At 40.7% G+C, this 22,526-nt stretch overlaps 1 protein-coding gene and 1 non-coding gene across 2 annotated transcripts; one reads left to right on the top strand and one right to left on the bottom strand.

The window, feature by feature from the left end:
- Nucleotides 1-3,441: 3,441 nt before the first annotated feature.
- On the bottom strand, nucleotides 3,442-3,547 carry LOC143634266 (small nucleolar RNA R71). Its single transcript, XR_013153823.1, has one exon. It is a non-coding gene; the product is annotated as a small nucleolar RNA R71 (small nucleolar RNA).
- A 1,349-nt stretch (nucleotides 3,548-4,896) lies between these two features.
- On the top strand, nucleotides 4,897-5,603 carry LOC143634262 (uncharacterized). Its single transcript, XM_077102398.1, has 2 exons — nucleotides 4,897-5,230; nucleotides 5,287-5,603. Exons 1-2 carry the CDS (start codon nucleotides 4,897-4,899, stop codon nucleotides 5,601-5,603), a joined length of 651 nt encoding a protein of 216 aa, XP_076958513.1.
- The last annotated feature ends 16,923 nt before the right edge of the window (nucleotides 5,604-22,526 follow it).

Here is a 22,526-nt window from a genome sequence, read left to right as displayed (position 1 = left end):
CAATTGCACCAAATCTCTTGATTACGATTATGAGGTACAATACGAACGAAACTTGGTTCGGCGTTGGAACCTTGACCAACCGATGATTGTGAGGCAGCCATAACAACAAATATGAATATAGAAGAAGAGAAAACAAGAGATTAGAGAACTCAAAACGTTGTAATAGCGTTTTTTTGTATTTTTTGCGTTCGGGTTTGCATTTTGAGTGTTGTGATGAACCCATGACACCAAATACCTATTTATACTAGTAGTGGAGTGCTTGGGGGAGCCAAAAAACGGCTATTTTTGACCCCAACTGTCAAAAAACGGCCAAAAAAACGATTTCCAACGGCTATACTCGATCCAACGGCTAGAACCGGTTCCTAACCGGTTCCGGATGAACCGGTTCCGGTTCGGTTCCGGTTCCTACCCGCCGCCACTCAGAAATGCAAGAACCGGTCATGGATCATCGGGTTGAATCAGATAGGGTCCGGTTCCTACCAAAAACGGGTAGGAACCGGTTCGGTTCCGGTTCGGGTCCACCGGTTCGGTTCCAGGAACCGGTTTGAATGAACATCTCTAACCTCAAGTGTGGGGATGGGGGTAAAATTAAAATTTTTGCCTTAAAGTGCATTGATTGTGCGCAAAAGCCGGAATTATAAATAATTTATTGCTATTATTAATGCCATGTAGAGGTCTTTGGTCATGGTCAGTTTTTAAGCTTCTCGAAAGTCTTCCTATGCATATGTTTTTCAAAAAGAAATTTTGAAAATGGGATCGTTTAGGCGGGGATAACGAGCCATGGGGACAGGTACACATGTTTATATCGTCAGCCCTATTCCTCCGGTACGTGTGTGAGTTGACCCAATATATATAATACACATATAATATATAGTACACACATGTCATTTGAGTGCTTTCATTGATGTTCATGGATTACGGGATCGTAGTTGGCAAAATGCAAAAGTAATAGAGGCAATTAGGTTAAGCCTCGTCTGGATGAGCGAGAGTGTGGGTACTGGGGAGTTGGGGCCTCATACATTATACATATGAGGATGGTTAAAGTGAGGGGCGGGGGGTTGGGTCCCTTAGAAAACCTTTCTTAGACTTATTTTTCATTTGGTTAACCCCGACATTATGTTACGAGACGATCCGGCTTACTAGGTTTATTTGTAATTGTATTTGTTTTTGATTTTGTATCTGTATTTGTTCCTGTATTAAGCATTATGTTAGTATGCTTTAAAAAAATGAGAAAAAAAAGCCAAAAATCTGTCTGCGTATATTCAGTTATGTATTCAGTAGTTCGTTTATGTAAAAAAAAATAAAATAATAATAATAAAAAGTCAAAGAAAAGCTCAAAAAGAGTCAATGTTTTAGTCAGTATTGGTTGTAAATGAAAGTCAGTGAGTTTGTTTAGTTGTGTAGTCGTTGGAATAAATTAAGTCATTGTTTATTTAGTTGTTTTGTAATAAGCCGGATCGAATCGTCTGAGCTATTTCAAAAATTCCCTTCCATACCCTTACACCGGGCCCCGTTACAACCCTTTTAAGACCTCTTGATTTGCATTTGTGTCAAAACAACTTTATGGTTGAATATTTGCTTATGAGTGATACTGAGAGCAGAGTGATACTAGCACATCTTTTGCTAGCCCAGATATTAAACCGAGAGGAGAGATGTTATATTATGAGGGGTATGACCATGTGTGCCTTAACCGGAAACAAAGTACACTCGTTTGGGCAGTTCCATAGTTTTAAATTGTAACATTAAATTATTTGATGGGTTATCAACCTTGACAGTGTCAGTTCTTGGGAATTGGGTATGACTTTATATCTCACTAGTATTAATCTTGGTAATTTATGAATCATCGATCGAGGTGTATGTGTTGCATGAGGGTTTGCTTGAGGGCAAGCAAAAGTTAAGTGTGGGGATGTGATGGTCGGGCAAAAGTCGTGTATATTATTATAGTTTTTGTTTACTTTTAGTTTAAATATTATGTGAACTTTGGTACTTCAAGCGTGTTTATGTGTTTCAGGATACTTGACGTTAAGGACGCTTATCAAGTAACCCAAACCTGAAGTGAATCTGTGATTAGTCGGTCATCACATTACCAGAACCTGAAGTGAATCGTTTTCTCATTATTGTTTACAAACTTTTCCAAGTAACCGTGTGTTTTTATTAAATCATCTTTTATAAACCGCTTGACATTGTTTGTCCACCTTAGTTAATTAATTAGTAATTATGAACTTTACTTGCACTTTCCACTGATTCCCTGTGGAGACGACCTTACTTACCCATACTAGTTATAGGTATTTAAGCTTTATAAATACTTGTTTTTGATTAGAGCACGACATCCACATCAAAATGGTGCCGTTTTCGGGGAATCAACGCGCAAAGTGCTAGTTTAGCTTAGTTTTTAGTTTTTGTTTTTAATTTTTCTTCGTTGATTTTACGCGGGGTATTAGTCTGTGTCTTTGCAGGTAACTTCACAAGTTGATGTAGACGAGATATTCCCGTGAGAAGGAGCCACTCCAGTTTGATCCCAAAATCGAGAAAACAGCAAGACAAAACCGAGCAGCTCAGAAACCCATATTAAACCAAATACCTGAAATCAGAACACCAAAAGAAGAGACTATGAGTACCCGAAACAGAAGGGATCCGAATATGTACCAACCAAATAACCAAGAGCAACCAGTTCCACAAAACCAGAACGTTAACCGTGACAGAAACCGTAATCTGTTCAACCGAAGAGATGTTAACCGTAATCCCAGAAACATGGATGACAACTTGTCAATCAGATCAGCTCTAGTGAACCGTCAAAGACAGAATGATTTGAGAGAGGAAAGACCCGAGATTGATCGTGCTCGTGTACGGGTGGAAAATTGGCACATAGAGGACGATTTTGGTTACGATTCTGAGGATGAGGAGGAGCGTAGATATGAACAGCGGGGTCGATATCAGCAACATGATCCCATGATGACCAAGAAATTAGACAAAATCATCCAGAAAATCAGAGAGATCGAACACCGAGACGGCAACAACACCATGAACAGCCGTATTATGATTTTGATGATGGAGTACCAAGGGCGTTTGTTCCACCACCATTCAGGGGCGTTCAAAGCCACTTCATTCCACAAGTGGCTACGAATCCTCTACCAATCATCATTCCAGTCAGACGGGGAAGAACTTTTTCGGTAAGGCAGAACAGTTTAACGGGATTACCGACATTTCATGGAAAGGCTACAGAAGAACCATACTTACACTTGAGTGATTTCAACTCGATATGCGCACTCATCTCGAGTCAAGGTTTTACTGCGGAAGAGGTGAAGATGGTAGTTTTCCAGTTCAGTTTGAAAGACGCGGCAAAGCAATGGTTTCTATCATTGCCATCAGCTAGTATTTTCACTTGGGGAGATTTGGCACAACAGTTTTTAGATGAGTATTATACCCCCCAGAGAACCACAGAGGCCCGCAACAACATTCGAAACTTTCAGCAGATCACCGGTGAAACCTTCTATGAATCATTCCAAAGGTTTAAAGGATTGTTGAGGACTTGTCCACATCATGGGATTGCCTTATGGGAAATGATAAAGGCATTCCATGATAGTCTCTCAAATGATGATGTTCGTGACCTCCAAGCCACTACGAATGGATCTTTTCTTGCAAATGATGAAAACGAGGATTGGGGGCATTTGAAGAGACACGTGAGTAATTCAAAGAGACAAGCACAATCGAACAGGATGTTAAAAAGGTCAGTGGTAAAAGCGGTTGAAAGTCATGGATCAAAAGATAGAATGGATATATTGGAAAAGAAGACGGATAGGTTGTTGGTTGCAGGTGTACAAGGAGCCGTAAATTCAGGAAAAACATATCCAGTATGTGAAGGTTGTGGGAAATTAGGACACGAAGTTGCAAGTTGTGGGGTTGTGCAAGATGAAGAAACTGGAGAAGAAGAGGTCAATTATGTGCAGGGTGAAAGGAAGTACAATAATATGAACTCAAATACTTATCATCCGAGCATCAGGAATCATCCAAACTTCAATTATGGAAATCCGAACACGCAACATAACCCGAACTTTCAAGGTAGTTTTCAGAAGACAACTTATCAGTCGAACCAGAAACAGTATAGTAATAGTTTGGGAAGCGGTTAGAGTGGGTACAATCAAAGAGATTCGGGGGGTTACAATAAAGGGTATCAAAAGAGTTCTCAGCAGGGGCAAGGGAATTCATCTGATAACAAAGAGGAGTCGATTAAGGATGTGATGGAGTTATTGAAGCAAATGAATCAGAGGATGGAACTCCAAGAGAAGGCAAATGCTGCAAGAGATAAACAAGTGAGTCAACTGGCTGAAGAATTGGCGAGCCTAAAGCGCACTCCAACCAAGTTACCGAGTGACACGTTGAATAATCCTAGCCATCAGAATAACAGTTCTTCAAGTGGGAAGAATACCCACATTAACCAGGTAAGTACCCTTTGGAATGGTAAGGTTTATGATAACGGGGTAAATCCACCATCCTCCTTTGTTGAAGGAATGGTGGAAGATTTGGGGGAAAATGGGAACAGTGATGATGAGGTGGAGATTAGACCAATAAATGAACCGAAAAATTCAATAACTAAAACTTTAAACGAATCGATAAAGGAAAAAGAAACACCAAACGCCAAGGAGATGGGTTCCACGGGTAAAACCGTTCCATTTCCTCGGGCATTGGTGAATCCCGCAACATCATCACTGAAAAATTAAACAAGTCACCGCATATGCTAAGTACTTGAAGGACTTGTGTACTCAAAAGCGAACTCATAAAATGCCCAAACAGGTCGATTTAACGGCTAATGTGAGTTCGGTTTTGACGAGAATCCTCCCACCCAAGCTACAAGACCCGGGAACGCCGATAATACCCATTCAAGTGGGTGATTTTAAAATGACAAGGGCGATATTAGATCTTGGATCCGGGGTGAGTATTATCCCGGGGAGCTTATATGACCAATATGATTTTGGTCCACTTAGAAAAGCTGACACCACCGTGGTATTGGCCGATTTGACACTTAAGCTTCCTAGGGGAATTGTTACTGATGTAATCGTCATGATCGAGGACTTTTATTACCCGGTTGACTTTCTGGTTCTAGACTATGTCACAGTTGACCCAAAACGGCAACCGAGCGTGATTCTCGGTAGGCCCTTTTTGGCAACCGCGAATGCTTTAATAAACTGTCGAACCGGGGTAGTTGACATGGCTTTCGGGAATAAAAACTTCGGTTAAATGTTTTTTCAAATGTTTCTAACCCTCTGGTGAGTGATGAATGCTTCGCAGCTGAAATCATTGACGGGTTGAATCCTCATGAGAATGAGGAAGATGCCACAGAGGAGTGTGTTATTTGTTGCAGGTCACCAGTAGAGTATTCACATCAGTTAAAAGAAGAGGAAAGAGCGGTTGAAGTTTATGCTGCAAGTATCGGGAAGCCACCATGGTCTCAACAGGTGGAGAAACTGCCGAACACTATTGACTCCAAATTGAGACCCTCACTTGAGAGTCCTTCGGTAGTCGAGTTGAAGGAACTCCCAAAACACCTCAAATATGTGTTTTTGGGAGAAAATGATACGTTACCCGCCATCATCGCCTCAAATTGAGAAGAAGATCAAGAAAGGGCATTGATGGTAGTGTTGAAAGAACATAAGGCTGCACTTGGGTGGACAATAGCAGACTTGAGGGGAATTAGTCCGTCTATCGTGATGCATAAGATTATCACGGATCCCGAGGTGAAACCCGCACATGATGCACAAAGACGGTTAAATCCGAACATGCGGGAAGTTGTGAATGAAAGAAGTTTGAAATGGTTGGATGCGGGAATTATTTTCCCAATATCGGATAGTACTTGGGTGAGTCCAACACAAACGGTTCCGAAGAAAGTGGGTATTCAGATAACCCGTAATGAGAGAGGTGAAGAAATTGCTACCCGACCAGTAACCGGGTGGCGAATTTGTGTTGATTACCGGAAGTTGAATGCCGCGACATCCAAAGACCATTTTCCTCTACCATTCATTGACCAAATCATCGAAAACCTATCAGGTCAGAAATTTTATTGCTTTTTATATGGCTATTCGGGATACAATCAAATTGCTATTCACCCCGATGACCAACATAAGATCACTTTCACGTGTCCATACGGTACTTTTGCATTTAGGCGAATGCCTTTCGGATTGTGTAATGCCCCGGCCCCCTTTCAAAGGTGCATGATGAGTATCTTTTCAGATATGGTCGGGGATTCACTCGAAATTTTTATGGATGATTTTTCTATTTTCGGTTAATCTTTTGAGTCATGTTTAAATGAATTAACAAAAATTTTATAAAGATGTGTGGAAACGAATTTGGTCTTAAGTTGGGAAAAGAGCCATTTTATGGTACAAGAGGGAACGGTTTTGGGGCATGTCATCTCGAGTAGGGGGATTGAGGTTGACAGGGTTAAGGTTAATGTTATATCTAACTTGCCACCTCCTACTAATATTAAGGGACTCCGGTCATTTTTGGGAGATGCTGGCTTTTACAAACGATTTATAAAAAATTTTAGTGTCATTACAAAACCGTTGTGTAATCTGTTATTAAAAGATGTACCATTTGTTTTTGATGAAGATTGCTTAAACGCTTTTAATTGTGCTTAAAAACAAACTGGTTGAAGCCCCAATCTTAATGTCACCCGCTTGGTCACTTCCGTTTGAAATTATGCGTGACGCGAGTGACTACGCGGTCGGGGCTGTTTTGGGTTAACGGGTGGATAAGAAACCCGTTGCCATATACTACACAAGCAAAACTCTTTCCGATGCTCAAATTAATTACACCACCACGGAAAAAGGAGTTGCTAGCGGTAGTATATGCATTAGATAAATTTCGATCTTATATTTGGGGAAGCAAAGTTGTTGCGTTTTCAGATCATAGTGCAGTGAAATATTTGATGTCAAAGAAGGATGCGAAGCCACACTTGATCAGATGGATTTTGCTACTTCAAGAGTTTGATGGAGATCAGGGACAAGAAAGGGAGCGAGAATGTGGTCGCGGACCATATGTCCAGATTAATTGGAGAAGAGGAAGAAGATGCTAGGGCCATCAATGAGTCATTTCCGGATGAACAACTGTTTTCTGTTTCAACTTTACCTTGGTATGCTGACATTATTAATTTTCTTATTGCAGATACAGTTCTGGAATTTTGGCTCAAGAAGAAGAAGCAACACTTCTTGTCACTGGTAAAGTATTACGTTTGGGAAGACCCGGACCTGTTTCGGGTGGGTGCCGATCAAGTGATGAGAAAGTGCATTCCGGAGGAGGAAGTCAAAAGTGTCCTATACCATGCTCATTCATCACCATGTGGTGGACATTTTAGTGGACAAAAGACGGGGCATCGTGTCTTGACTTGTGGATTCTACTGGCCCTCACTCTTTAAAGACGTAGCTGAGTTTGTTAAAAATTGCGTTAAATGCCAACAAATGGGTGGCATTTCAAAGAGAGACGAGATACCCATGCAAGCAATCCTTGTTGTCGACATCTTTGATGTTTGGGGGATTGATTTCATGGGCCCGTTCCCAAATTCTTACGGGAATTTATATATCTTGGTGGCGGTTGACTATGTTTCTAAATGGGTAGAAGCAATCGCCACCAAGACAAACAACCATACCGTTGTTTGCAAGTTTGTCCAATCAAACATATTTTCACGATTTGGTGTTCCTCGTGTCATAATCAGGGATGGGGGTTCACATAGAAGTAATAACCAACTCATCACTTCGTATTATCTGGATCCAAAGAACCAGTCAAGATATGATATATTGGTCATATTGTTGTAGCAACTGAAATCTTTTTTATTAAAATCACTCACATATTCTTCTGAATTATATGTATCCGAGAGACTCATTTGGAAAAACGATAGGCGTAAGTATATCCAAGAACAAACAATTTTGATAGCCCGAGATAACGAAGAAATCGTCTTGGTATTGGATCCGCTCTTCTCTTAGCATGAACATGAATTCTATTCTCACTGATGGCTCGGACCCCCCCGCAAGGAGGCCTTCTTCGCCTTCCACCTAAGCTGCGCAGGAAAGGCCCAAAGCCAATCCCAGGGAACAGTGGCTGCTTCTAGGCAAACCTCCTGGCTGTCTCTGCACCCCTACCTCCTTTATCACTGAGCGGCCAAAAAAGGACCGCATTTAAAATCAGGTCAAGTTCTAATTATTCAAGTTGACTCTGTGGTAATACGATCAGCTAAGCCTTATTTGGCTACTCCATTTTAAAAATTTTAACTTTGGCAAATTGCTTAAACGGTATGGCGTTACCGCATTTCTACCCCATATCATCCTCAAACGAGTGGCCAAGTGGAGGTTTCCAATAGGTAAATCAAAGAGATTTTACAAAAGACTGTAAGGCCTGATCGCAAATATTGGTCAAATAAATTAAATGATGCATTATGGGCTTACCGTGCGGCTTTTAAAACACCTATTGGAACCACCCCTTATCGGTTGGTTTATGGGAAGGGATTTCATTTACCTGTTGAACTTGCCCATCATGCGTTATGGGCGGTTAAGAATATTAATCGAGATTATGAGTGTGCTTACAAGCTAAGGAAGTTGAACTTGTGTGAGTTAGAGGAGTTGAGAGACGAAGCATATGAATGTGCATCAGTTTATAAAGACAAGATGAAAAGAGTGCATGATGCTAAGCTAAGGAGAAAGACGTTCGATGAAGGTCAAAGAGTGTGGTTGTACAACTCACGTTTGAAATTATTCCCGGGTAAGTTGAAGAGCAATTGGACGGGACCATATCAAGTCAAACGAGTGGGTAAAAATGGTGAAGTGGAAATCGAGGATTTTTGATGATCATCTGAGACAAGTTGTTAATGGACATCGATTGAAGCCATATTTAGAAGATGCAGACGTATTCGGTTGAATAAGAACCAAGAGGTGTCTGGCTGTAGACACTAAATTCAGCGCTAACTGGGAGGCAACCCAGCTCTGTAAGTGTATTTTTGTATTATGAGTCTTGTTTTTCTAATCGCTTGTCTCGAATGTTCAGTATAGTGCAAAGATCGAGTGTGGGGATGACACAAAGCAGGATGTTCTCGGGTGTGTTGGTAAGAAAAAATATTAAGTAAACTGAGTGCCAGGTAAGTATTTTAAGTTAAAATGTTGAAAAATGGCTAAAGAATTCAAGAAAATAACAATTTTGAAAGATAGAAAAATTTTTTAACATAAAAAATTCGGCCAACTTTCTGTGAAAAGTACGTTTAGAGACGCGCTAAAGTCACCAAGGTGAGTCCTTAACGCCGCGCTAAGGTCTCTATAATAATAATAATAATAATAATAATGAGGATAGGTGGGACCCACCACCACCATTAATCCCAGATTTCTTTTCTTCTTCTCTTTCAAAACAAAACCCCAAACCCACCACCATCACACTGCACACCGCCACTACCTCTCGACATCTCCGCCGGCCGTATTCACCATCACCGGCCAGCCACTACTCCCTCCACCCTGTTTTCTCCATCTCACTTCTCCATCACAGCTCCGCCACACCAACTCCCGTCGTCCTTATCCACATCCACAAAACCCTAACCTCGCCGTCCCCTGCCACCTCCCTGTCACGTCTCCGGCCGAGCACCACCAGCTTCCATCTCCAACCTCCCCGTCACCACTGCTCCGGCCAGCCTCGACAGCGCCGCCATCGCCGTTCGTCTTCCTGTCTGCACCACACCGCTGCACCACCATCAAAACTCACCCCCTCCGCTGCCATCCACCACCCTACACACCCCGTCCACCACACCTCCGGCCGTTTACACAACCACCACTCCTCCGTCCCCTGCCATTGTCTCGAACCACCACTATACCACAGTCCTCTGCCGTCCGACGAACACCACCACACCAGTCCCATCACTACCACTGTACACCAAGCACTTGTTAATTTCTTGTTTAACCGATCCCAGGTACGACTTCGAGTTATCATTATTTGATTATGTACTTGTTTTGATTTTTCGGGTTAAACGGGTGTCTGGTATGTGTTATTTGGAATGCAAAAATCGCTATTAAGTGAGAACCGGGTTGTGTGGTTTGGGTGTCGAGCATGTTCGGGTTTAAACAAGTGATAATGTGAAGATGAAAACGAGTGTTTGAATGAAAAAGTGTGTTTGTTGGGTCTTAAACGAATACAATTATTTTGAAGTGTGTGGAATTTTGAATGTGTCGGGACGAGTTTTTGAGGTCGGATTTTGCCGGGTTGGTAAAGTTTTGAATAGAACTATTTGAATGTTGGGACAAAGTGTTGTATATTTTTGTTTTGATTCGTTGTCATGTCGTTGGATTGTCGGGAATTATTTTGATTAATGAAACCTTACACGAGTAAAAGGTGAATCACCCGTACTTAAACTCCATTCGGGTGAATAAACCGAGTTTTCTAAGCTTTATATTTGCATTCCCGACAATCTTGTTTCATTTATTTTTCTAGTTTTATAATTATTTGTGTATATATATATATTTAGTAGTTTTTATTTTATCGTATTGACCATCAGACCGAAACACTATACGATTGTCAATACGATTTCGGGTGACCCGAACTGATTATTGGAATGATTATTTTGCAGATATGTCACAAGAACAAAGTGGTTCGAGACCTTTGGGGCCTATTATCTCACAGATTGCAGCCGCATTGGGGGTGTTTGAGAAATATTCTGCTGCTTATTTGACTCCGGGTTTGGACACAGAGGCTGTGATGTAGCCGATGCAAAGAAGGCAGGTATGTGTAGTATGAGGATCCTCCACGTCTGGTGGAGGCACGTGTATCAGCTGGGGCAGTTAGTAGTTCGCAGAGATATCAGATTGAGACCACTCGCTCAGCCCAGCATACGAGCACCACGGCCGACCCGTCTACCACCACGGCCACAGCCGTTGACCTTAGAGTATGTGTTTGAGAGGCAGCTGGCGATGCATGAGGAGAGTCGGACTTGTTTTCGAGCTTTATTTGATCATTTACAGGTACAGATGCCAGACTGTCTGAGGCCGTCTTCTGACATGGGTGGATCAGGTTATGCTGGGCGTGATTCTGAGGTAGGAGGTTCGGGCACCGGAAAGGCCGGTGATGGGGAGTAGTTGATGATGGATGCAGTAGCAGTAACAGCCGGTTAATTTTGGGGTTATCTTTTATTTTCCCCTTATTTTTGTTTTTATATCATGATGGTCTGTACTAAATTTAATATACTTAAGGGAAAAATGTATAAAGGGGTAATCGGCTGGGTAATATATGCATAACTTATATAACTGCTGCTGTTTATTTGTATTTTTGTGTTGTATTTGAACTTTGTGGGTGTAGTTCACTATAAACCCTCACGAGATCTCACTCGTCCAACCGGGCTACCGGGGGTTTAAAGGGCTTGTTGCATACGCTAAATGCAATTGTGATTCATACGAAAGTGAGTTAGGTCTTTTAACAATTTTACTAGTTTAACAAATTTAATTATGAAATTTATATAACTTGGCTTGGTAATTAAAATTAACGGTTTTGTAAACGGTTTAAAAGACTTATCCTCATGGTTGTGAGAAGCGTGCTTCTACACGTGTGAGAGTTTGCAGATACTGTTGATTGAATTGAGGAGCCGGGTTCGTTGAGCGCAACCAAGAGTATATTTGAGGGGCTTATTTTCCTTATCAGGTGATTTTGTTTTCATAATTCTTTTGGTTTTCTTAGTTTTATTGTTAAAAGTGTAATTGTATAGTTGTATAATTTTAGGACCATCACATTAAGCCCGGTTTTAAAATTAATAAATTAAGAAATAAATTTTAACCCCGTCCTCGTTAATGTTCTTTAAAATGCTAAATTTTAAACATTGAGGACAATGTCAACCTCAAGTAGCGATGTTCAAAACGGTTTGGGACTAGGAACCGGAACCGGTTCCTAACCGGTTTCTATATTCAAAACCCCATTTTAAACCGGTTCCAGGCTCGAACCGGTAAGGGAACCGAACCGGTTCTCCCACCCTCGGACCCCTAACCTATCTAACCGGTTCTTACCGGTTCCTAAACCGGTTCCTGGAACCGGTTACAGTGTAAATTTTTTTTTTCGTTTTTCGTTTGCGATTTGGATTCTAAACTACGATTCGTATTTGTATAACATGAAAAATAAACAAAACAATTAACATAAAATTCATTTTATTTACTTTAAGAAGTTCAAAAAAAAAGATTACATGTTTTAAAATCTTCAAAAACAAACTAACAAAACATTAAACTTATAAATATAAAGTTGTGACATATTATTTCTAGAAAAGCCTTCTTGTTCGTCGTAATTATTGAGCGGCGACTTCTTCATCGGAATTATTTGTAGAAATGCCTTCTTGTTCGTCGTGCACTCGAACATCAAGTGGTGTTTCATCTTCGAGAGTGGTTACGTGTTGAATACGATCGATTGAGTCCAAGTGATCCTTTAAGCAAATGCACATCTCCACCGATTCCGAATTTAGTCTTGTTCTTCTCACCGATATTACCCTGCCACTAAGAGAAAAAGCGGATTCCGAAGCTACCGTAGAAGCTTGGGCGGTTAGTAAATCACGGGCCATGGTGGCAAGAATCGAAAACTCGGTTTCCTTTACCTTCCACCAAGCCAAAACATCAAAAGTGCCATATTCCTCTTCGGATAAACCGGTAGAGTAATCATTTGCACTATACCTTCCTAGTTCGCTTGAAGGGGTGTTACCCCTTTGTTTTTTAGCCGTTACGTTGCGAACGGTGTTCATAAGGCTAATCATGGGATCTCGTACTCTAGTAGCACTTGAACTTGATGAAGACCCCCCCGGCATAGGCATGCGTATGTTTGACCCATATTTATTTAAATAAAAGTCATACATAAATTTAAAATTCAAGTTAAAATCATTTTTTGCCTCTGTTGAAAAGTTTGGGTCAACTTCATGCATATCTAAGGCTGAAAAAATTTCGTCTATCACACATTCAACCCCCGTAACATTTAACATTGGGTTTAAAGCGGCGGCGCAAGTAAAAACCGGTGACAATTCAAGAAAGTATTTTTTTAATTTAAACTTCATTGGTAATATGATGTTTGAAAACATTGGACTTTTATTTTCAAATTCTTTAAGATTGTTAACGATTAAAAATAACTCCGAAAGAACCAAGGGACTTGTCGATAATACGTTCCCGATAGTTTCGTAGTTGATGTTTTAAAAACTTCAAGAAAAGTCGATAAGTCATTGATAATTTCCCATTTCTCATTTGAAAAGGGGATTGCCAAATCATTCTCGGCAAGACTATAATGAAACATTTGTAAAGTTTCTCTTTGTTTCAAAGCACTTTGAAACATTATGCAAGTGGAATTCCATCGATGAGGTACATCCCAATTAGCTCCCAAAGCTTTTCTTCCCGTATCTTTACAAAATTTTCTATAATCCATTTGTCTTTTTTTACTTTTCTTAAAAACTTCATGTATCATTAGTCTAAAATCGTTTATAACCGATGTAACCTCATCCGAAGCAAGTCCGTCTTGCATGATTAAATTAATGATATGTGCAACACACCTTGAGTGAAAAAATACACCATTGCAAATCTGCGTATATTTTAATTTTAATTTATCAACCGCCGATGTATTATTCGACGCGTTATCAAATGCCATTGAAAATATTTTATTTTCTAGTTTATAAGTTTTTATAACACAATCTAAAATTTCAAACAAATTATCTCCCTTATGTGGATACTCAAAGAGTTCGAAAGCAATGGTGCGTTTCATCATTTCCCACGATGACAGGTCTACCCAATGAGCGGTGACACAAAGATAAGATTCGGGTAGACCATGTGGAGCCGACCAAACATCACTAGTTAAGTTTATTCCCGTATTTATATTTTCAAAATATGCAATTAGTACCTCTTTGGCCTTCTTCCACAATTTTAAACAATAACGTTTAAGAGTATGACGACTTACGTGAGTGTATTGTGGTTGAAGCGTATCTCGAATCATGGCGGTTAAGCGAGGGTTGACGAAGTGGCTAAACGGCAAAGCTTCTTGAATCACAAACTACGCCATACGATCTTGAACTCGATCAATTTGGTATGTAAATATTCCGCCTTCACTATCCATTTGCGTTTGTTGCGAATCGACGTTCTTTTTCAACGCCTTGCAATACGGTTTTTCGATGTGTTTCTTCAAATTTGAATTCGAAAGTGGGTTTAAATAAGTCCCACAAAACTTGCACCGAGCCTTCAATGAATGGTCACTCAATTCAACCAAATCCCAATTGCACCAAATCTCTTGATTACGATTATGAGGTACAATACGAACGAAACTTGGTTCGGCGTTGGAACCTTGACCAACCGATGATTGTGAGGCAGCCATAACAACAAATATGAATATAGAAGAAGAGAAAACAAGAGATTAGAGAACTCAAAACGTTGTAATAGCGTTTTTTTGTATTTTTTGCGTTCGGGTTTGCATTTTGAGTGTTGTGATGAACCCATGACACCAAATACCTATTTATACTAGTAGTGGAGTGCTTGGGGGAGCCAAAAAACGGCTATTTTTGACCCCAACTGTCAAAATACGGCCAAAAAAACGATTTCCAACGGCTATACTCGATCCAACGGCTAGAACCGGTTCCTAACCGGTTCCGGATGAACCGGTTCCGGTTCGGTTCCGGTTCCTACCCGCCGCCACTCAGAAATGCAAAAACCGGTCATGGATCATCGGGTTGAATCAGATAGGGTCCGGTTCCTACCAAAAACGGGTAGGAACCTGTTCGGTTCCGGTTCGGGTCCACCGGTTCGGTTCCAGGAACCGGTTTGAATGAACATCTCTAACCTCAATTGTGGGGATGGGGGTAAAATTAAAATTTTTGCCTTAAAGTGCATTGATTGTGCGCAAAAGCCGGAATTATAAATAATTTATTGCTATTATTAATGCCATGTAGAGGTCTTTGGTCATGGTCAGTTTTTAAGCTTCTCGAAAGTCTTCCTATGCATATGTTTTTCAAAAAGAAATTTTGAAAATGGGATCGTTTAGGCGGGGATAACGAGCCATGGGGACAGGTACACATGTTTATATCGTCAGCCCTATTCCTCCGGTACGTGTGTGAGTTGACCCAATATATATAATACACATATAATATATAGTACACACATGTCATTTGAGTGCTTTCATTGATGTTCATGGATTACGGGATCGTAGTTGGCAAAATGCAAAAGTAATAGAGGCAATTAGGTTAAGCCTCGTCTGGATGAGCGAGAGTGTGGGTACTGGGGAGTTGGGGCCTCATACATTATACATATGAGGATGGTTAAAGTGAGGGGCGGGGGGTTGGGTCCCTTAGAAAACCTTTCTTAGACTTATTTTTCATTTGGTTAACCCCGACATTATGTTACGAGACGATCCGGCTTACTAGGTTTATTTGTAATTGTATTTGTTTTTGATTTTGTATCTGTATTTGTTCCTGTATTAAGCATTATGTTAGTATGCTTTAAAAAAATGAGAAAAAAAAAAGCCAAAAATCTGTCTGCGTATATTCAGTTATGTATTCAGTAGTTCGTTTATGTAAAAAAAAATAAAATAATAATAATAATAAAAAGTCAAAGAAAAGCTCAAAAAGAGTCAATGTTTTAGTCAGTATTGGTTGTAAATGAAAGTCAGTGAGTTTGTTTAGTTGTGTAGTCGTTGGAATAAATTAAGTCATTGTTAATTTAGTTGTTTTGTAATAAGCCAGATCGAATCGTCTGAGCTATTTCAAAAATTCCCTTCCATACCCTTACACCGGGCCCCGTTACAACCCTTTTAAGACCTCTTGATTTGCATTTGTGTCAAAACAACTTTATGGTTGAATATTTGCTTATGAGTGATACTGAGAGCAGAGTGATACTAGCACATCTTTTGCTAGCCCAGATATTAAACCGAGAGGAGAGATGTTATATTATGAGGGGTATGACCATGTGTGCCTTAACCGGAAACAAAGTACACTCGTTTGGGCGGTTCCATAGTTTTAAATTGTAACATTAAATTATTTGATGGGTTATCAACCTTGACAGTGTCAGTTCTTGGGAATTGGGTATGACTTTATATCTCACTAGTATTAATCTTGGTAATTTATGAATCATCGATCGAGGTGTATGTGTTGCATGAGAGTTTGCTTGAGGGCAAGCAAAAGTTAAGTGTGGGGATGTGATGGTCGAGCAAAAGTCGTGTATATTATTATAGTTTTTGTTTACTTTTAGTTTAAATATTATGTGAACTTTGGTACTTCAAGCGTGTTTATGTGTTTCAGGATACTTGACGTTAAGGACGCTTATCAAGTAACCCAAACCTGAAGTGAATCTGTGATTAGTCGGTCATCACATTACCAGAACCTGAAGTGAATCGTTTTCTCATTATTGTTTACAAACTTTTCCAAGTAACCGTGTGTTTTTATTAAATCATCTTTTATAAACCGCTTGACATCGTTTGTCCACCTTAGTTAATTAATTAGTAATTATAAACTTTACTTGCACTTTCCACTGATTCTCTGTGGAGACGACCTTACTTACCCATACTAGTTATAGGTATTTAAGCTTTATAAATACTTGTTTTTGATTAGAGCACGACATCCACATCAAAATGGTGCCGTTTTCGGGGAATCAACGCGCAAAGTGCTAGTTTAGCTTAGTTTTTAGTTTTTGTTTTTAATTTTTCGTTGATTTTACGCGGGGTATTAGTCTGTGTCTTTGCAGGTAACTTCACAAGTTGATGAGGACGAGATATTCCCGTGAGAAGGAGCCACTCCTGTTTGATCTTAAAATCGAGAAAACAGCAAGACAAAACCGAGCAGCTCAGAAACCCATATTAAACCAAATACCTGAAATCAGAACACCAAAAGAAGAGACTATGAGTACCCGAAACAGAAGGGATCCGAATATGTACCAACCAAATAACCAAGAGCAACCAGTTCCACAAAACCAGAACGTTAACCGTGACAGAAACCGTAATCTGTTCAACCGAAGAGATGTTAACCGTAATCCCAGAAACATGGATGACAACTTGTCAATCAGATCAGCTCTAGTGAACCGTCAAAGACATAATGATTTGAGAGAGGAAAGACCCGAGATTGATCGTGCTCGTGCACGGGTGGAAAATTGGCACATAGAGGACGATTTTGGTTACGATTCTGAGGATGAGGAGGAGCGTAGATATGAACAGCGGGGTCGATATCAGCAACAAGATCCCATGATGACCAAGAAATTAGACAGAATCATCCAGAAAATCAGAGAGATCGAACACCGAGACGGCAACAACACCATGAACAGCCGTATTATGATTTTGATGATGGAGTACCAAGGGCGTTTGTTCCACCACCATTCAGGGGCGTTCAAAGCCACTTCATTCCACAAGTGGCTACGAATCCTCTACCAATCATCATTCCAGTCAGACGGGGAAGAACTTTTTCGGTAAGGCAGAACAGTTTAACGGGATTACCGACATTTCATGGAAAGGCTACAGAAGAACCATACTTACACTTGAGTGATTTCAACTCGATATGCGCACTCATCTCGAGTTAAGGTTTTACTGCGGAAGAGGTGAAGATGGTAGTTTCCAGTTCAGTTTGAAAGACGCGGCAAAGCAATGGTTTCTATCATTGCCATCAGCTAGTATTTTCACTTGGGGAGATTTGGCACAACAGTTTTTAGATGAGTATTATACCCCCAGAGAACCACAGAGGCCCGCAACAACATTCGAAACTTTCAGCAGATCACCGGTGAAACCTTCTATGAATCATTCCAAAGGTTTAAACGATTGTTGAGGACTTGTCCACATCATGGGATTGCCTTATGGGAAATGATAAAGGCATTCTGTTGGTACATGTTTGTCAGTAGTTCATAGTCTTGTAATTGTAATCGAGTCTGTATTGTAATTGTGTATTTGATTATGTTTTTGTTTGTGTAACTAGCGAAGTTGTCAACAAGTTCGCTCAGGCGAACTTGTTGAATATGCGAAGTTACAGACAACTTCGCCTGTGGCGAAGTTGTCGTGTATATATTCACTGTTTCAGCCGAAACGTGAGAAGGTTAAGCAGTTTAGGGTTTCAGTCAAGTGTTCGAGTTTAAGCAGACGTGTTTGCTAGTTCCAGTGTCTGTAATAGTGACTACGAGTCACGTGTTCGGTTAATAATATTACGTGTTTGATTCATTGCTTGTGTTATTCTTTATCTACACTCGTAATCTACCTACGCAGGGATTCCGCACCTGCGTTGTTAGAGAACATCCCGTGTAAGATCCGTCCAGGAACCTACAATTGGTATCAGAGCCAATCGGCTCGATTGTGAGGTTCGGGATTTCACGCGGGTGTAGTTTCGTCTCGTTTGACCTATTCGCGAGACGTATTTTTGTTGGGATTGTGTTCTACTAGTGCTTGACAGTCATTTTCAAGCCTTAGCATTGATCGGGAGCTTCTGGTTTGAAGAAAACAGATCTGGAAAAACTTCCAGGTTCATCGGGCGAACTTGTTGAATTCAGGCGAAGTTGCCGTCACTGGAATTAGGGTTTTTGGCGAAGATATAAGGTTTGGCGAAGTTAACCACAACTTCGCTCAACTCATAAGTTCGCCTTAGCGAAGTTATCCACAACTTCGCTTACTACCCAAGTTCGCTCAACTCATAAGTTCGCCAGAGCTAAGCGAAGTTAACTTTAACTTCGCCAATTCAAGCGAATTAAAGACCTCAGCGAAGTTCTCTGTTCAGCGAAGTTGACCTTCAAGCGAAGTTATCCTTAACTTCGCTTACTGAGCTGTTTTAATATTTTCTTGTTTTTTTCAGGTTTTTCAGGTTTTACAAGGATGTCGTCTATCAACATCTCCGATTTGGTCAAGATGGAAGTTGAGGCAGGGTCAGCCACTAAGGCCCCGAGGTTGATGAAGGGAACAGACTTCGTGGCATGGAAGGATAGATTCATCCAGTACATTAAATATCAGGATGCCAAAATGTGGGTGTGCATTCAAGATGGATACGTTCCTCCAACCATGCAATACGAAGGACGTGACGTGGTGAAGAAGTACAGTAAAATGGAGGACGAAGAAAAGAAAATGTATGAGGCCGAGAGCAAGGCCCATGCAGCGATAACAATGGCACTTCCTCAAGAAGTTCTCCATACGTTTCGAAAGTACACTTCTGCAAGAGAGCTTTGGGATGCTCTGGAAAACAGATTCGAGGGGAACGTAGGTATCCGTGCCTCAAAGATTAAACTCTTGAAGACCCAGTTCTCCGTCTTCAAATATTTGAAGAATGAATCTTTGGATGATATTATCACCAGATACTATCATCTAATGACAGAGCTTAGCAATTATTCGATTGCCTACCGAGAAGAAGAGATCGTCGAAAAGCTTCTCGATGCTCTCCCACCGAAGTGGGAAATGTACACCGTCCTTATGAGGGAAGACAGAGACTTTCCTAACTGTGATTTGGAAACTGCAGTAAACAAGCTCAGAACTTATGAGCTCAATATGGTTCGAAAAGAAACACCAACAGACCAGATACAAGACCCTGGTATGTATGGTGCAAAGATTAACTCAGGCTCAAGCTCGAGACCTGAATCTGCAGCTTTTTACTCAAAAGGGGAGTCAGGTCCCGACTCTCCTCATGATGGAAACGTTTCTGTAAACACGAATGGTGATGTATGTTTCGTTGCTGGAGGATCTAGTACTTCAAAGCCTCAAGCATCCACAAGTAGTTTTTCTGTAAATGCATCAAGCAATAATTATACCAAGATGCCTATGAGTGTAAAATCTGCTGAAGAGCAGTTTGCAGTCTATGCTTCATTTATTGCTTCCTACGAAAACTACATCCAGGGGAAGATTGTGGACCCTGCTGTTCTGGATGAGGATTATGACCAGATCGATGCTGATGATCTGGAGGAGATGGACTTGCAATGGCAAATGGCCATGATAGTGAGGCGAGTCAAGCGTTTCATGAATAAAACGGGGAGAAAGTTCGTTGGTGGTCGGCCCGGGTTCGACAAGTCCAAGGTAAGGTGCTACAATTGTCAACAGTACGGGCACTTTGCCAAGGAATGCAGAAATGAGAGGGTTGAACGTGGACAAGGTCGACCTACACAACACTCAGGAGTTAACAGAGAGATAAATGCCATGTTGACCAGAGAGGCAGGAGAGTACAACTGGAATCAACGCCCAAGTGGTTCTGGTGAACAGGCTAACATGGCTGAGACTGAAGCTGAAGAATGTGAGAAGGTTGAAGAAACAGAGAAAGCGAATGAAGAAGAAACCGCTTTCATGGCAAATGACAAGGATAATCGCTCCGAGGTAAGTCTTAAAACTATTTGTACTAGTTGTGAGAATTTGTCTGAGCAACTCACAACGATAACTGATCAGTATGTCAAATTGGATGCTGAATTTAAAACGATTAAAGAAGATCACCATTTTACTAAAGCCAGAGAAAACAGTTATAAAATTAAAATTAAGGCTTGTGAAAAAGACATTCAAAGTTTAAAAACCAAACTTGCTGAGAAAGTAGAAATTATTGATCTTAGTTATGAAGTTTTGGAAGAAAAAACTAAAGTGATTGCTGATCGGGATAAACAGATTGCTGACCACCAGGTAAAGGTGGTGGAACTGAACCGCAAACTTGAGCAGTTCAGGAATTCCTCGGCCATCCTTGATCACCTCGTGAGTGATCCAGGTACCTCTGCAAAGAGGGGAGGAATCGGATATCACGAAGTTCCACCACCCTTTAACCACAATTATACTTATAATCCAAGTGTTCAGAAATCTGTCGATTTCGAAGTTCCTCAGACAACTCCAATCAAGATTACAAAACCAAGTGTTAGCTGTGGAGAAACAAGCTCGAATGTTTCTAGTGTGAATATTTCTGTATCAAGTCCAGTCTCATCAGATTCGGATATGTTGTCCGAATCTGGTCAGACAAAAGAGAAGGTAGGTTTACCCACCGATGGAGATAAAAATGAAGTAGCTAAAAAGAATACTCCACTCAATCCGTACGTCCCACCTTATGTGAGACAAACGGATAGTAAAACTGCCTCTACATCCAAATCAACATTTGACAAGAAAGTGGAGAGACGATGTTGCTTTAGATGTAACAAATTAGGGCATTTAGTTGCAGACTGCCCTCTGAAGCCGAGATTCAGAGGTGTGAGGCCTAACAAAACTGAGAATAAGCGTAATTTTGTAAATGCTAAAATTGGAAACTTTTCAAATGTCAAAAATGTACCTAATTCAAGTTTTCATAAATACAAACCTCAGTTCTTCAACCAAACCACAAGATATAACTCTTTCAATTCTCATAGGTTTGGAAGGCATTACACTCAATCTGCAGGGAGATTCCCTAACAGGACGTACAGAAATTATCCTGATGCTAACTTGAGAAAGCCAGGATACGGGATGTATCGATCCAAGACCAATTGGTCTTGGGTCCCAAGATTCTAACTCTTTGTTTTATGGTGCAGGAACAGTTGAACAGGGCTGCAAACAATCTTTGGATTGTAGATAGCGGCTGTTCCAGGCACATGACAGGCAACAAACACTTGTTGCAAGACTTAAAACCTGTTCAGGGAGCTAGAGTTAGTTTTGCTGGTGAAAGCGGTGGAAGGATTACCGGAAGAGGAACTGTGTCGAATGGGAGAATGACACTTGAAAATGTAAACTTTGTGGAGGAATTAAAGCACAATCTGCTGAGTGTGTCGCAGATCTGTGATAAAGAATACACTGTCCATTTCACTAAGAATGAAGCGATTGTATTGAAGCCTGGTTTTCATATACCAGAAGAATGGATAGTAATGAAAGCTCCACGTGAAACGAATACATACGTGATGGATATGAGGTCTACTGAAATGGCCACCAGAGAATCCTGTTTAATGACAAAGGCAAGCGAATCAGAATCAGAATTATGGCACAGGAGAATGGGACATATTCATCTTCGTAAGATGAACTTCATTGTCAAAAATGGGCTTGTGATGGGAGTTCCCTTAAAGAGTTTTAACTTTGAAGATAAATGCATAGCGTGCAAGAAGGGAAAACAACACAAGAAAAGCCATCTCACCAAGACGATCAACTCAATTGCTGGTACTCTAGAACTACTTCATATGGATCTCTTCGGTCCGGTGAATGTACAAAGTCTAGGCGGTACTTCTTACTGCTTGGTGATAACTGATGATTACTCGCGATACTCGTGGGTATATTTTCTGAAAACGAAAGACGAGACGACTCAGATGGTAAAGAATCTCATTACAAAAGTCGAGAATGTCATGAGTAAATCAGTTAAATTCATCAGAAGCGACAATGGGACAGAGTTCAAGAACTTTGAGATGGAAATCTTTTGTCTACAGAAGGGTATTGAGCATCAATACAGCGCTCCGTATACGCCACAACAGAACGGAGTAGCTGAAAGGAAGAACCGAACGTTGATTGAAGGAGCCAGAACTATGCTGGCAGACTCAAAGCTTCCTGTGATGTTCTGGGCTGAAGCAGTGGCTACAGCCTGCTATGTTCTGAATCGGGTGTTAACAGTTAAGAGACTTGGAAAAACTTGTTACGAGCTTATGCAC

This window comes from Bidens hawaiensis, unplaced genomic scaffold, assembly GCF_021521415.1.
Source record: "Bidens hawaiensis isolate Kalapana, Puna unplaced genomic scaffold, B.hawaiensis_p1.1 tig00007038_1, whole genome shotgun sequence".
Lineage (NCBI taxonomy): Eukaryota > Viridiplantae > Streptophyta > Magnoliopsida > Asterales > Asteraceae > Bidens > Bidens hawaiensis.
Note: the sequence above shows the minus strand (reverse complement) of the source record. Positions and strands in the feature narration are given on the sequence as shown.